This window comes from Ursus maritimus, unplaced genomic scaffold (genome assembly GCF_017311325.1).
Source record: "Ursus maritimus isolate PB19 unplaced genomic scaffold, ASM1731132v1 scaffold_35, whole genome shotgun sequence".
In the NCBI taxonomy this organism is placed as follows: Eukaryota; Metazoa; Chordata; class Mammalia; order Carnivora; family Ursidae; genus Ursus; species Ursus maritimus.
The window spans coordinates 7,736,917-7,753,705 of NW_024426119.1; the positions used below are offsets into that span (position 1 = coordinate 7,736,917).

The 16,789-nt window shown below is 41.7% G+C and overlaps 1 protein-coding gene across 1 annotated transcript in view; it reads left to right on the forward strand.

Annotated features, from left to right (window-relative positions):
• Positions 1-3,487, forward strand: part of CHP1 (calcineurin like EF-hand protein 1) — a 46,101-nt gene extending 42,614 nt beyond the window's left edge. Inside the window, exons 6-7 of the mRNA XM_008702230.2 lie at positions 1,002-1,124; positions 1,509-3,487. Coding sequence (XP_008700452.1) covers positions 1,002-1,124; positions 1,509-1,562 — 177 coding nt within the window. The 3' untranslated portion in view covers positions 1,563-3,487. The remainder of the gene's footprint in view (positions 1-1,001; positions 1,125-1,508) is intronic.
• The last annotated feature ends 13,302 nt before the right edge of the window (positions 3,488-16,789 follow it).

Here is a 16,789-nt window from a genome sequence, read left to right on the forward strand (position 1 = left end):
ACTACAGTTGCTTATTTTGCTTAAAGTAACAATTTTCAAAGTCTATTTATACCCTAAAGATGTTAGCAGAATTGGGGGAGGGGTTCTTTGTTATGCGTGAAGCAAATGTGGTGAAACCCTGTTCAATTCTCTTGACTACAGCCCTTTATTTATTTTTAAAACAAACCTTTTCTTTTTTTTAAGATTTTATTTATTTATTTATTTATTTATTTATTTATTTGACAGAGAGAGACAGCAAGAGAGGGAACACAAGCAAGGGGAGTGTGAGAGAGAGAAGCAGGCTTCCCGCTGAGCAGGGAAGGACCCTGGGATCATGACCTGAGCCAAAGGCAGACGCTTAATGGCTGAGCCACCCAGGTGCCCCAGACTACAATCCTTTAAATGTGCTTGTTATTTTTCTAAAAAGAAGGGTTTAGTATTTGACCCTTCAAAGATCTTTATGTTTCTGGGCTATCCTTTAAGAATAGCTGGGTGAATGCACTGCTTCAGAGAGGACTGCATTCGTGTGGGATTCCTAGAAAGCCCTACCAAACCGACTTAAACCAATAAGGAACTTGTTTGCCTAATGCAACAAGGAGTCTGGGGAGAGATTATCTGGGTTGATAACAGAACCTACATGATGTCGAGGAACCAGGCTTCTGTATTCTTGCTCTGGATGCGTAACATAGAGGACTTTGACCTCATAGTCCCAGAAAGGCTGCTATACCACCAAAGCATCATTGTCTATGTTCCAGACAGAAAGAATGGGAAGAGCAAAATGTAAAGGACTCTCCCCCAGTTTTTTTTTGCCTTCCTATCCAGCAACTTGCCAGAGAGTTCTGCTCATATCATTGTCTAGAATGGCCTAGATGAGAAGACAAGGGTTTCTGCTTTCTGGCTGTTATATTCGAGGACATCAAAGGAAAAGAGGGTGGGGGTGGCTTTTTCTTTAATCTTTTTCTTTTTAAAAGAGTCCCCCTGACCCCCAAGTCTCCTGTAATTCCTGGCTTTTGGTCCTGTAGGTGCTCCGTATGATGGTTGGAGTAAATATCTCAGATGAGCAGCTGGGCAGCATCGCAGACAGGACCATCCAGGAGGCTGATCAGGATGGGGACAGCGCCATATCTTTCACAGAATTTGTTAAGGTCAGTCACTCACCTCTTGGTTTGAAAAAGTTGAAACGTTTGAAAAGTTTGAAAATTCTGTTGCACAGGAGGGAGGGAGAAAAACATTCAGATAAGAACTTGGGGGGGCGCCTGGGTGGCTCAGTCATTGAGCGTCTGCCTTCGGCTCAGGGCGTGATCCTGGAGTTCTGGGATCGAGCCCCACATGAGGCTCCTCAGCTGGGAGCCTGCTTCTTCCTCTCCCACTCCCCCTGCTTGTGTTCCCTCTCTCGCTGACTGTCTCTCTCTGCGTCAAATAAATAAATAAAATCTTAAAAAATAAAAAAGAAAGAACGAACTTGGGACAGTATCTCCTCTTTTGACCTTCATAACCATAATGGGGTTTTGGGGTTTTTTTCCCCCCAGGTTTTGGAGAAGGTGGATGTAGAACAGAAAATGAGCATCCGATTTCTTCACTGAAGGACTGAGACCAAACTATCCCCTGCTTTCTAGTATTTAAGAACTGGAACTTGAGAGTCCTCCTATCCACCAGCCCCACCTCCACCCCATCATTCCCCTTCTCCCAAAGTACTACTGCTGTTGCATGACAACCCCAAATATGTTCTGTCAACATAAACCTGCCTTTGGTGTATAAACAGGGCATTACAGAATGGTACACCAGTCTATTTCTGTTCAGTATCATTCGCCAGTTATCTCCATTTCTAAATATCATCTCCCCTGGTCCGCTGCTGAAGGCCACATGTCCATCCAGTCTGAGAAAGTGAGAGAGGGAATCTATGCCAAGAACCAACCAGCAAAGCTCTTTCACTGGATGTAGACGACAGCCTTGCTGCCTTCCCTCCAGCAGGCTTCGGCATGCTCCTTCATCTGTTTTATATGTCCTTTGCTTCCTACGTCTCTTTCGCCCAACATACCATTCACTTAGTTCTTCAGTCTCCCTGCTCTTTATTAAGCTTCAGTCCCTCTGTTCTACTTGGCACCCAAGCTGGGCCTGTTAAACGTGTTTCTGACTTGGCAGGATAGTGTGGTGGTCTGGCAGTTTTTGTCTAGCTTTATTCTTAAACGGGTCTCTGGGATGTTGCCTCTTCAGGAGCTTTTCCGTAACCAACACTTCTCTCAGAAGAATGATCATCTCTTGGTCCTCTGCACTCTGCTCTGTCATCAAAGGGCTGTTGGTCAGATGTTGAAAGGTGGTGGCCTTGGTGAGAGGCGTAGAGCCAAGGCTTCCAGGTCGCTTGCCCAGGTCGGTCTACCTCTGGCCTCTGATTCTCAACATACATAACTGCATGGCTACTCTTGTTAGTACAATGTTGATTCTTCAGAAAAGGGCCATATGCCTGCAGGTTTGCTTAGTTTTCGGGTACCATCACCACCAAAATGGCTGCCCTGACAATATGCTTGGGGCCTTTCTTGTGGCTTTTTGATCAAGGAGCCCAGGCACTCTCAAAGCCTGCTGTATCCCCACTTCTGTAGCATGGTTTATGCCTCAGTGTTATGTGCCCTGGAATGTGTTTCACGTCACATTTGCACACTGGATGAGCAGTGTTAACAGAAGTGCCTGACTTATCCCAGTCCAAGAGATTTAAAGATTGTCCTCAGTGTCTTGAAGTTTTGCACAAAATTCTCAATGAATTTTACACTTGGCAAATGTTATTGCTGGAAGCCATAGTCCGCTCCTAAAAGAGATCCAAAGCATTGAATGTATTATTATCATAAGCTGCCTGGTTACATTGACTTCCTAGCTCCTCTCGTAAACCACTACTCATCCCTTAGAAACAAGGAGTCTGGCACCAGTGGCGCAACCTGAGGTGGCATTACAGGCTTTTGCATGAGCCAGAGCAACTTCTCTGCCTGTCCAGCTTAGTATAGACCTCAGTGAATCAGGGGCTTGTCACCCTGTCTTTAAGAATCTCTTTGTCTATGTATCTGCCCTTGGCTGATTTTCTCTGACTCATCGCTTGCTTGCTTGGTTGTTCCCTTGCTTTGGAAGGCTATCTAAGATGTATACACAATACTTTAGGAAGGGAATTGCTTAAAAACAAAAACAAGATGCTGCAAAGGGATTGGGAAGAGTGGGAAACAAGAGTGGCCAGACTGGATGACTCAAGTATAAATGACTGAGGAATTCTTGATGAAATATCAGTCTGACTTTGTGATCAAGTGATGTAATATAGGAAATGTATAAAAGGGAAGAATTTTCTGACACTGATCTGTTAGAGAGGTACTTCAGAGGCTCCTTGACTTCCATATTTAAAGTTCCTAAGATATGGCTTTTTCCTCCTTTTGGCTGTATAGCAAACTGTTTTAATCCACGGTTGTGCCTTATTGTTCCATTAAAATTGTATTCTTCAATCCATCAATAAATACTTGTGGTTAAAACAAAATAACTTGGGTCAATTTTGTCCTTGTGTTTTTTAAAGAATTTTATATAACTCAGTCCCCTTCCTCAAGTTTGAAATCCCAAACCGTGTCTCCCTTACTCAGGTTTATGTCTGTGCTATCAAATGTATGTTTGCTCTGCTGCTGACCGGACATACTATGTGGGGTGTTCATCCAGGGGCCAGCACTGTGTGCCTCTGGGCACAGGTTTGTTACCTTGGCCACTTCCCACTCACTCCAGGTAGAATTCGATTTCTCTTCTTGACTCACTGGCTTTTTAAATGTAGAAAAGGCCTAAAAATGGGGTATGTGTTTATTGCTTGTTATAAGGTCGTCCACCCCCTCATGTACGTGCAGCCTCAATCACATATTATACCCAGCCAGTATTACATGGCTTTTCACATCGTTAAGACTCAGTGACTCGGGGCGCCTGGGTGGTTCAGTTGGTTAAGCACCTGAGTCTTGATCTCAGCTCAGGTCTTGATCTTAGGGTCGTGAGTTTGGGCCCGCAGTTGGGCTCCATACTGGGTGTGGAGCCTACTTAAGAAAAAAAAAAGGACTCGGTGACTCCTTTGTCTGTAGGGTGTGAATATCTGTCTTTAGTTTTAGTGGCATGCCACAGGATCCAAAGCAGTAATAATAGCTGGAGTCAGCTATACAAATTCTAAAACGATACCCTCTTCTTCTCCCATCCATCTGCCTCCAAAGTCCATTCCAAATAACTTGCATGGTGTTTTTAAGCTTTGTTTCACTTTGAGTCTAATGTTAGGATTCAGTGAAAGCAGAAACTAGATGAAGGACCAAGCAGTCCATTTTGGGAGAAACTGAATGTTACTGGCCATGGCCAAAGGCACAGCAGTCTTGTGACTAAAGTAGAACCCAATCAATACTGTAAAAATGTTGTGAGAACATTACAGCATTAAATGTAGTTTGAGGGAATCTCCTTAACCAACCTGATTCCTCTCTTGTTCCTTTCTGGTCTATCCATGCATTACATATTTGAACATAAACGGAACATAACACAAGTTTATGTCAGCTTTAAAAAATTAACGTATTGTAATACTTGCCTATGTTACCTGTTCTTCCTAGCTTGTATTAATGGTTACATTTTACAAACTTGATATAGTATTTAATTATTACCTTGCTTATTGTTTCCGGTTTTATCTATTATAATGATACGATGAATACCTTTCTGCACATAGATGTTGGGATTACTAGGTCCAGGTTGGACATAACACTTAAAGCTTTTGATATGTCTCTAAAGAAAGGAATGCCAGGGGGCTAACAAGACGGCGGAGGAGTAGGAGACCTAAATTTCGTCTGGTCCAGGAATTCAGCTAGATAGTTCTCAGACCATTCCGAACACCTACGAACTCAACAGGAGATCAAAGAAAAGAATAGCAGCAACTCTACGAACAGAAAAGCAACCAGTTTCTGGAAGGTAGGATGTGCAGAGAAGTGAATGGTGAGGCGATAAATGGGAAGATAGACCGCAGGCGGGAGTCGGTTACTGGCAAGTGATAGAGCCATGGAGCACAAAATCGGAACTTTTAGGGAGCGCCTGGGTGGCTCAGTCGTTGGGCGTCCGCCTTCGGCTCAGGGCATGATCCTGGCATTATGGAATCGAGCCCCACATCAGGCTCCTCCGCTATGAGCCTGCTTCTTGCTCTCCCACTCCCCCTGCTTGTGTTCCCTCTCTCGCTGTCTGTGTCTCTCTGTCAAATAAATAAATAAAATCCTTGTAAAAAAAAAAATCGGAACTTTTAGAAGTCGGCTCCTGTGAGGGATGTCGCTCCAGTGGCTAAGCAGGGGGTGGGAACCTCACTGGGACAGTGTGGTCTCGGGACTCTCAGGGTCACAGGAAGACAGGGGGTGCCTGAGTGCAGCAGAGCTTCCAGGCATCAGAGTGAGGAAGCTGGCTGCAATCAGTGAGCCGAGCAGTGGGCTTTCAGCTCAGGGTTTCCATAAGCCAGGATCCGGGGCACAGTCAGGCCACTGCTCTTCGAGCCAGGGCCCAACAAACTGAACTGGGCAGAACCCCCTTCCTACCTCAGGAGGAACCGCAGGGGAGCCCACTGCAGGAGTCTGATGGGTTTGGAGAGTCCAAACGGGGTCGGATGCCTGAGTTAGAAACACAGGGTCACAGGCCCAGTGAGCATGGAGTGTGGCTGGAGACCAGGGAGACGGGAGTGATTGCTTTCCTCTGAGGCCGCACTGAGGAGTGGGGCCCCGAGCTCTCGGCCCCTGGGGCCGGAGACTGGGAGGCCACCGTTTTCATTTTCATCCTCTAAAGCCGAGTGGAAAGCCTCCAGGAACAACAGCCACAGAGAGCAAACCCGAGCAGATTACTTAGCCTGGCCCCTGGCAAAGGTGGTGCAATCCCGCCTGGGGCAAAGACACTCGAGAATCAGGACAACAGGCCCCTCCCTGAGAAGATCAGCAAGAACACCCAGCCAAGACCAAGTTTACTGATCAGTGAGAACTGCAAACTCCAGCACTAAGGGAATACAGCAGGTAGAATTCATGGCTTTTTCCTATGATTCTTTAGTCTTCCAAAGTTAATTTTTAAAATTTTCTTTATTTTTTTTCTTTTTCTATTTTCTTCTTCTTCTTTTTTTTTAACGATTTTTTATTTATTTGACAGAGAGAGAGAGACAGCCAGCCAGAGAGGGAACACAAGCAGGGGGAGTGGGAGAGGAAGAATCAGGCTTCCAGCGGAGGAGCCCAATGCGGGCCTCAATCCTAGGACCCTGGGATCACGCCCTGAGCCAAAGGCAGACGATTAACGACTGAGCCACCCAGGCGCCCCTCTTCTTTCCTTTTTCAACCAACTTCTTATCAATTCCTTTTTTAAAATCTTTATTAATTTTCATTTTTACAGTCATATTCTATCCCTTCATTGTATTTGACTGTATTTTTTGTGTATATATAAGCTTTTCTTTCTTTAAAATCTTGGGATGCAGTTTCTTCTAACAGACCAAAATATACCCTAAATCTAGCGTATGGCTTTGTTCTATTCACCGGCCTGATCACATTCTCTCCTTTTTTTTTTTTTCTTTTTTTAAATTTTTAAAAAATTTTTTCTTCTTTCTTTTTTCAACCAACTTCTTTCTTTTTTTCTTAAGATTTTATTTATTTATTTGACAGAGAGAGACAGCCAGCGAGAGAGGGAACACAAGCAGGGGGAGTGGGAGAGGAAGAAGCAGGCTCCTAGCAGAGAAGCCTGATGTGGGGCTCGATCCCAGAACGCCGGGATCACGCCCTGAGCCGAAGGCAGATGCTTAACGACTGAGCCACCCAGGCACCCCTCAACCAACTTCTTATCAATTCCTTTTTTTAAATCTTTTTTAGTTTTTATTTTTTACAGTCATACTCCAACGCTACGTTGTATTTATCCTTGTTTTTGTATACATATAAGTTTTTGTTTCTCTAAAATTTTGGGAGGCGGTTTCTTCTAACAGACCAAAATACACCCAAAATCTAGTGTGTGGCTCTGTTCTATTCACCAGCCTGATCATATTCTCTTTTTTTTTTTTTTTCCTTTTCCCCCCAGTTTCGGGTCTCTTCTGATTTGTTTAGTGTATATTTTTCTGTTTTTGTTGTTGTTACCCTTTTAGCATTTTGTTCTCTATTTAGCATGTTCGTTCATCTATGTTTCTCAGGACAAAATGACAAAACGGAAAAACTCACCTCGAAAAAAAAAAAACAATAGGAGGCAGTACCGACTGCCAGGGACCTAATCAATATGGACAGTAATAAGATCTTGGAACTAGAATGGCGATTATAAAGATACTAGCTGGGCTTGAAAAAAGCATTGAAGATACTAGAGAATCCCTTTCTGTCAAAATAAAATTTAACCCAGTCAAAATCAAAAAGCCTATTAATGAGGTACAATAAAAAATGGAGGCTCTAATGGCTAGGATAAATGAGGCAGAAGAGAGAAATAATTATCTGGAAGACCAAATGATGGAGAATAAAGAAGCTGACAAAAAGAGAGATACACAACTACTGGATCACAAGGGGAGAATTCAAGAGATAAGTGATAAAATCAAGCAAAACAATATTAGAATAGTTAGGACCCCAGGGGCACCTGGGTGGCACAGCGGTTGAGCATCTGCCTTCAGCTCAGGGCGTGATCCCGGCGTTCTGGGATCGAGTCCCACATCGGGCTCCTCTGCTATGAGCCTGCTTCTTCCTCTCCCACTCCCCCTGCTTGTGTTCCCTCTCTCGCTGGCTGTCTCTACCTCTGTCAAATAAATAAAATCTTAAAAAAAAAAAAAAAGAAAAAGAATAGTTAGGACCCCAGAAGAAGAAGAAGAAAGAGAGAGAGGGGTAGAAGGTATATTGGAATAAATCATACCTGAGAACTTCCCTAATCTGGGGAAGGGAACAGGCATTCAAGTCCAGGAGGCACAGAGAACCCCCCTCAAAATCAATAAAAATAAGTCAACACCCCGACATCTAATAGTAAAACTCAAAATCTCAGAGACAAAGAGAAAATTCTGAGAGCTTCTCAGGGGATAAGAGGTCTGTAACCTACAATGGTAGAAACATTGGATTGGCAGCAGACCTATCCACAGAGACCTGACAGGCCAGAAAGGACTGTCATGATATATTCAGGGCACTCAATGAGAAAAATATGCAGCCAAGAATACTATATCCAGCTAGGCTGTCGCTGAAAATAAAGGAGATATAAAAAGCTTCCAGGACAAACAGAACCTAAAAGAATTTGCAATCACCAAACCAGCCCTACAATAAATATTGAAAGGGGTCCTCTAAGCAGAGAGCCTAACAGCAACATAGACCAGAAAGGAACGGAGACAATATACAGTAACAGTCACCTTACAGGCAATACAATGGCACTAAATTCATATCTTTCAATAGTTACCCTGAATGTAAATGGGCCAAATGCCCCAATCAAAAGACATAGGGTATCAGATTGGATAAAAAAACAAGACCCATTGATATGGTGTCTGCCAGAGACTCATTTTAGACCCAAAGACACCTCCAGATTGAAAGTGAGGGGGTGGAAAACCATTTACCATGCTAATGGACATCGAAAGAAAGCTAGGGTGGCAATCCTTATATCAGACAAATTAGATTTTAAACCAAAGACTATAATAAGAGATGAGGAAGGACACTGTATCATAAAGGATCTATCCAACAAGAAGATCTAACAACTGTAAATATTTATGCCCCTAATGTGGGAGCTGCCAATTATATAAGCCAATTAATAACAGAATCAAAGAAATACATGGACAATAATACAATAATAGTAGGGGACTTTAACACCCTCCTCACTGAAATGGACAGATCATCTAAGCAGAAGATCAACAAGGAAATAAGGGCTTTAAATGACACACTGGACCAGATGGACTTCACAAAATATATTTGGAACATTCCATCCCAAAGCAACAGAATACACATTCTTCTCCAGAGCACATGGAACATTCTCCAGAATAGATCACATCCTGGGTCACAAATCAGGTCTCAACCGGTACCAAAAGACTGGGATCATTCCCTGCATATTTGTAGACCACAATGCTTTGAAACTAGAACTCAATCACAGGAGGAAAGTTGGAAAGAACTCAAATACATGGAGGCTAAAGAGTGGCCTGCTAAAGAATGAATGGGTGAACCAGGAAATTAAAGAAGAATTTTAAAAATTCGTGGAAACAAATGGAAGATGAAAATACAACTGTTCAAAATCTTTGGGATGCAGCAAAGGCGGTCCTAAGAGGAAAGTATATAGCAATACAAGCCTTTCTCAAGAAACGTGAAAGGTCTCAAATACACAAGCTAACCCTACACCTAAATGAGTTGGAGAAAGAACAGCAAATAAAGCCTAGGCCCAGGAGGCGAAGAGAAATAAGATTAGAGCAGAAATCAATGAAATAGAAACCAAAAGAACAGTAGAATAGATCAATGAAACTAGGAGCTTGTTCTCTGAATTAATAAGATTGATAAACCCCTGGCCAGACTTATCAAAAAGAAAAGAGAAAGGACCCAAATAAATAAAATCATGAATGAAAGAGGAGCGATCACAACCAACACCAAAGAAATACAAACAATTATAAGAACATATTATGATCAACTATATGACAACAAATTAGACAATCTGGAAGAAATGGATGCATTCCTAGAGATGCATAAACTACCAAAACAACCAGGAAGAAATGGAAAAGTTGAGCAGACCCATAACCAGCAAGGAAATTGAAGCAGGAATCAAAAATCTCCCAACAAACAAGAGGCCAGGGCCAGATGGCTTCCCAGGGGAATTCTACCAAACATTTAAAGAAGAATTAATGCCTATTCTTCTGAAACTGTTCCAAAAAATAGAAATGGAAGGAAAACTTCCAAACTCATTTTATGAGGCCAGTATTACCTTGATCCCAAAACCAGACAAAGACCTCATCAAAAAGGAGAATTACAGACAAATATCCCGATGAACATGGATGCAAAAATTCTCACCAAAATACTAGTTAATAGGATCCAACAGTACATTAAAAGGATTATTCACCACAAGCAAGTGGGATTTATTTCTGGGCTGCAAGGTTGGTTCAACATCCCCAAATCAATCAATGTGATACAATACATTAATGAAAGAAAAAGAACCATACGATACTCTCAGTAGGTGCAGAAAAAGCATTTGACAAAGTACAGCATCCCTTCTTGATTAAAACTCTCCACAATGTAGGGATAGAGGGTACATACCTCTTGATCATAAAAGCCATCTATGAAAAACCACAGTGAATATCATTCTCAATGGGGAAAAACTGAGAGCTTTTCCCCTAAGGTCAAGAACATGGCAGGGATGTCCACTATCACCCCTGCTGGTCAACATAGTACTAGAAGTCCTAGCCTCAGCAATCAGACAACAAAAAGAAATGAAAGGCATCCAAATTGGCAAAGAGGAAGTCAAACTCTCACTCTTCACAGATGATATGATATTTTATGTGGAAAACCCAAAGACTCCACCCCAAAACTGCTAGAACTCATACAGGAATTCAGTAAAGTGGCCGGATATAAAAATGAATGCACAGAAATCAGCTGCATTTCTATACACCAACAACAGGACAGAAGAAAGCGAAATTAAGGTGTTGATCCCATTTACAATTGCACCCCAAACCATAAAGATGCCTAGGAATACATCTAACCGAAGAGGCAAATAATCTGTACTCAGAAAACTATAGAATACTCATGAAAGAAAGTGAGGAAGACACAAAGAAATGGAAAAACATTCCATGCTCATGGATTGGAAGAAATATGTTGTTAAAATGTCTATGCTACCTAGAGCAATCTACACATTTAATGCAATCCCTATCAAAATATCATCCACTTTTTTCACAGAAATGGAATAAATAATCCTAAAATTTGTATGGAACCAGAAAAGACCCCGAATAGCCAGAAGATTGTTGAAAAAGAAAAGCAAAGCTGGTAGCATCACGATTTCAGATTTCAAGCTATATTACAATCCTGTAGTCATCAAGATAGTATGATACTGGCACAAAAACAGACACATTGATCAATGGAATAGAATAGAGAGCCCAGAAATGGACCCTCAACCCTATGGTCAACTAATCTTCAACAAAGCAGGAAAGAACATCCAATGAAAAAAAGACAGTCTCTTCAACAAATGGTGTTGGGAAAATTGGACAACCACATGCAGAAGAATGAAACTGGACCATTTCCTTACACCACACAAAAATAGACTCAAAATGGATGAAGGACCTCGATGTGAGACAGGAATCCATCAAAATCCTTGAAGAGAACCCAGGCAGCAACCTCTTCGCCTCAGCCAGAGCAACTTCTTCCTAGACACATCACCAAAGGCAAGGGAAGCAAGGGCAAAAATGAACTATTGGGACTTTATCAAGATAAAAAGCTTCTGCACAGCAAAGGAAACAGTCAACAAAACCAAAAGAAAACTGACAGAATGGGAGAAGATATTTGCAAATGACATATCAGATAAAGGGCTAGTATTCAAAATCTATAAAGAACTTATCAAACTCAACACCCAAAGAACAAATAATCCAATCAAGAAATGGGCAGAAGATATGAACAGACATTTCTGCAAAGAAGTCATCCAAATGGCCAACAGACGCATGAAAAAGTGCTCAACGTCACTCGGCATCAGGGAAATACAAATCAAAACCACAATGAGTTACCATCTCACACCAGTCAGAATGGCTAAAATTAACAAGTCAGGAAATGACAGATGTTGGCGAGGATGTGGAAAAAGGGGAACCCTCTTACACTGTTGGTGGGAATGCAAGCTGGTGCAGCCACTCTGGAAAACAGTATGGAGGTTCCTCAAAAAGTTGAAGATAGAGCTACTGTAAGACTCAGCAATTGCACTACTGGGTATTTACACCAAAGATACAAACGTAGTGATCCGAAGGGGCATGTGCACCCCAATATTATAGCAGCAATGTCCACGATAGCCAAACTATGGAAAGAGCCTAGATGTCCATCAACAGATGAATGGATAAAGAAGAGGTGATATATATATACAATGGAATATCATGCAGTCATCAAAAAATGAAATCGTGCCATTTGCAGTGGCATGGATGGAACTAGAGGGTATAATGCTAAGCGAAATAAGTTGATCAGAGAAAGACAATTATCATATGATCTCACTGATATGTGGAATTTGAGAAACAAGGCAGAAGATCATAGGGGAAGAGAGGGGAAAATGAAACAAGATGAAACCAGAGAGGGAGATAAACCATAAGAGATTCTTAATCTCAGGAAACAAACTGAGGGTTGCTGGAGTGGAGGGGGTGGGAGGAATGGGGTGGCTGAGTGGTGGACATTGGGGAGGGTAAGTGCTATGTTGAGTGCTGTTAACTGTGTAAGAGCGATGAATCACAGGCCTGTACCCCTGAAATAATACATTGTATGTTAATAAAAAATTTAAAAAATAAAAATAGATTAAAAAATTAAATTAAATTAAAAAAGAAATAAATGCTGAACTGCCACAAGTAATTGAATTACTTTCTTTTACCTTCATTCTTGGAATATTCTTTACTGTCATCTATTTTTTCAAACTGCTTTTTAGAATCATGTTATCAAGTTCTGTGTTTAAATTACTTACTAGAATATGGGGCACCTGAGTGGCTCAGTCGATTAAGCAACCCACTCTTGATTTCAGCTCAGGTCATGATCTCAGGGTTGTGAGATCAAATCCTGTGTCAGGCTCTGCACTCAGTGGGGAGTCTGGTTGAGATTCTCTCTCTCCCAATATCTCTACCCCTCCCCACTCTCTCGTGCTCTCTCTCTAAAATAAGTAAATCTTTAAAAATAAAATACTAGAATAGATTGTGTTGATTAGGATTTAGAGCAAACATTCATTGCAGAGATGCCTCAGAGAGGACTATCTTTACAAACTGGGTTTCTTATACTGCAAACCAGTATTTATCCTGCTTCCCAAACACTGAGACAGAATTGCTTGGAAGGAAGTCATTAATGGGCTGAAATTCCCTAAATTCACGTTATTTTGACTGAGCTTTAAGTCAGCAAATGATTCACACTAACGATGGCTGGCATTTCCTAATACAGATCTGTTTAACCTCTAGCTTAGTAGAAACTTCAACTTAGAGATTCTTTTTCTTTTTCTTTCTTTTTTTTTTTTTTAAGATTTTATTTATTTGACAGAGAGAGACAGCCAGCGAGAGAGGGAACACAAGCAGGGGGAGTAGGAGAGGAAGAAGCAGGCTCCCAGCAGAGGAGCCCGATGTGGGGTTCGATCCCAGGTCTCCAGGATCACACCCTGAGCCAAAGGCAGACGCCCAACGACTGCACCACCCAGGCGCCCCTAGAGATTCTTTTTCTTTTCCTTTACACCAAGGAGTGATGGGAGATTTACCTGTAAGTTTGTGAGGTACTGCAGGCACTTTTTTCCCAGCTCTGGGATGGAGCAGACTGCAATGAGGAGCCTCATGTCTTTTAAGATGGAATACATAATTAGCCTGACATCTTATCTTGAGGTAGCTGCTGATCTAGGACTTGGTCTTGAGATGTCAAGACTCAGTTTTGTTCTCTATACTCTTCAGTCTTCTAAGCACTAGATTCTGATCTCTTGTCAAAACTAGAAAGACTTTGGAGACACCATCTTTTGCAGTCTATTTAAGAACTGAACCAGGTAGCTGAATTGTTATATGCTATACCTGAATGTGGCGGCAGAAATAAGAATTAATCAGGGGCGCCTGGGTGGCACAGCGGTTAAGCATCTGCGGTTAAGCATCTGCCTTCGGCTCAGGGCGTGATCCCAGCGTTATGGGATCGAGCCCCACATCAGGCTCCTCCGCTATGAGCCTGCTTCTTCCTCTCCCACTCCCCCTGCTTGTGTTCCCTCTCTCGCTGGCTGTCTCTATCTCTGTCAAATAAATAAATAAAATCTTTAAAAAAAAAAAAGAAATAAGAATTAATCAAGTAAGTTCTCTTGGCTGCTATAATAGATATCAAGCACCATTAAACAGACTTTTGGTGTTTTATTCACAAGAAAATCTCTTACTCCCTAAAACACACACACTATTACTTTAGAAACAACTATTTTTTTTAAGACTTTAATCTCTACACCCAACGTGGGGCTTGAACCCGAGCCCTCCCGAGATCAAGAGTTACATGATCAACCAATGAGCCAGCCAGAACACCCTCTTCAGAAACAATTATTTAAAAAAAAAATTTTTTTTTTTAGAGGTTGGGGTATGGGCAGAGGGAGAGGGAGAGAATCTTAAGCCAGGCCCCACACCCAGTGTGGAGCCCAGTGTGGGGTGCAATCTCACAACCCTGAGATCATGACCTGAGCTGAACTCAAGCATCAGACACTTAACCAACTGAACCACCCAGGCACCCCAAAATTTCTTTCTTTTTCTTAAAATGATTTTTTAAAATTGTTTTATCTCTACCCCCAACGTGGGGCTTGAACTCACAACCCCACGATCACGAATCTCATACTCTGGGGTGCCTGGGTGGCTCCGTCGTTAAGCGTCTGCCTTTGGCTCAGGTCATGATCCCAGCGTTCTGGGATCAAGCCCCGCATCGGGCTCCCTGCTCAGTGGAAAGCCTGCTTCTCCCTCTCCCACTCTCCTGCTTGTGTTCCCTGTCTCGCTGTGTCTCTTTCTGTCCAATAAATAAAATCTTAAAAAAAAAAAGAATTTCATACTCCCATCAACTGAGCCAGCCAGGCACTCCTAAGGAAGAATTTCTTAATAATTATTAAACTAGTCAAATGAGGAACAGGATATTGCCAAAACTAGTGCATTCTCTAGCCTTTAGTTGGTAGAGTTGCTTAAGCAAAATCTTTTATGACCATTTTTGTCAGGAACCTTGCAGAATTCCTAAATTACAACAGAGGTTGTAGATGATCTTGAATTCCTATTGGCTCAGAGCATAATTATTAGGTTGTCAGGTTCTCCGTGTATATATAACCGTATTTTACAAAAATATTTTTTTATTTTTGGGGGGCACCTGGGTGGCTCAGTTTGGTTAAGCATCTGCCTTCGGCTCAGGTCATGATCTCAGGGTCCTGGCATGGAGCCCCACGTTGGGGCTTTCTGCTCATCAGGGGCCTGCTTCTCCCTCTCCCTCTGCCTGTCACTCCTGCTTGTGCACACGCGCTCTCTCTCTCTCTATGTCAAATAAATAAATAAAATCTTTAAAAAAATATTTTTTATTTTAATTTTTTTGTTTGTGTGTGTGTGTATTTGTTTTGTATTTGTTTTTGTTTTTAGGTACATACAGTTACATCTGCAGAATTTTTAAGCATGAAGGGTATGGTTGTTGAGGAGGAAATAAATGAGAAACAGTCTGTATTATCCCAGTTTACACTGTTTTATGGTTTCGTTTTTGGTTCTTTCCTAGTTGCCTGTGCCGAAGGAAGAAAAATATGTATAAGGGGAAATTATTTTTAGCTAGTGTTGCACTGATCTATCAGAATGTATGGCTGGAGCTGAGTCCTAGAGATAGATTCTCTCCAATGCTAGGCAGTAAATCCCTCAGTTGCTGGATAGAGGGTAAGTCGGGGGGGGACGGGATGTGGTCCTGAGTATAAGAGGAGGAAAGGAAGGGAAACTTGGGTTCGGGAAAATGGGAAATGGGAAGTGTGTAAGTATTTTAATATTTTAATAACTGAGCTAAATATCAATTGACCCTGCCAATATCCTGGATTGAAGACACTATTCTTTCCCCATTGAATTATCTTTGTGTCTTGGTCAAAAATTGATTATAAATGTGGGGCACCTGGGTGGCACAGTCGTTAAGCGTCTGCCTTTGGCTCAGGGCGTGATCCCAGCGTTCTGGGATCGAGCCCCACATCAGACTCCTCCGCTGGAAGCCTGGTTCTTCCTCTCCGACTCCCCCTGCTTATATTCCCTCTCTCGCTGGCTGTCTCTCCGTCAAATAAATACATAAAATAAAATAAACTGATTATAAATGTAAGGGTTTGTTTCTGGACTCTCAATTCTGTTCCACTGATTCTATAGGCCTATCCTCATGAATACTACATTGTCTCAATTACTGTAGCTTTGTAGTCAGTTATGAATCAGGTAGTGTAATTCAGACAACATATTCTTTTTCAAGATTGGCTTGGCTATTCTGCGTCCTTTGTATTTCCTTATACATTTCAGGATCAGCGTGTCAATTTCTATCACACACACACACACACACACACACACACACTCAAAATGTGCTAGGATTTTGTTAGGTATTGCACTGACTCTAATCAATTTGAGAATTGCCATCTTACTATTGAGTCTAACAAACCATGAACGTGGAAAGTCTCTTTACTTTAGATCTTCATTTCTCTCAGTATGTTTTATATTTTTGGTGTATACATCTTGGATTTGTTTCATTAATTTTTTTCCTAAGTATTTTATTCTTTTTGATGCTATTATGAATGCAGTTGTTAATTTCATTTTTGTTATTAGTGTAGAGAAATAGTTGATTTTTATATACTTATCTTGTATCCTGCAACGTCACTACACAAAGAAATTCCAGTACTTTTGTTTTTGCTCTGTGCTTGCTCCTTATGATTTTCAACAGAGAATCATGTCACCTGCAAATAAAGGCAGTTTTGTTTTCTTCCAATCTGGATGCCTTTTGTTTGATTGCCTTTTTGCACTGGCTACACCCTCCAGTATACTGTTGAATAGAGGTGAAGGGAAACTGTCCTTGCTTGGTTTCTGATCTTGAAGGGAAAGTATGAAGGCTCACCATTAAGTACGACTTTTTTTTTTTTTTTTTTTTTAAGTAGGCTCCATGCCCAAGGTGGCTCAGTCAGGCGCCCCCATTTTAAGTGAAGGTTA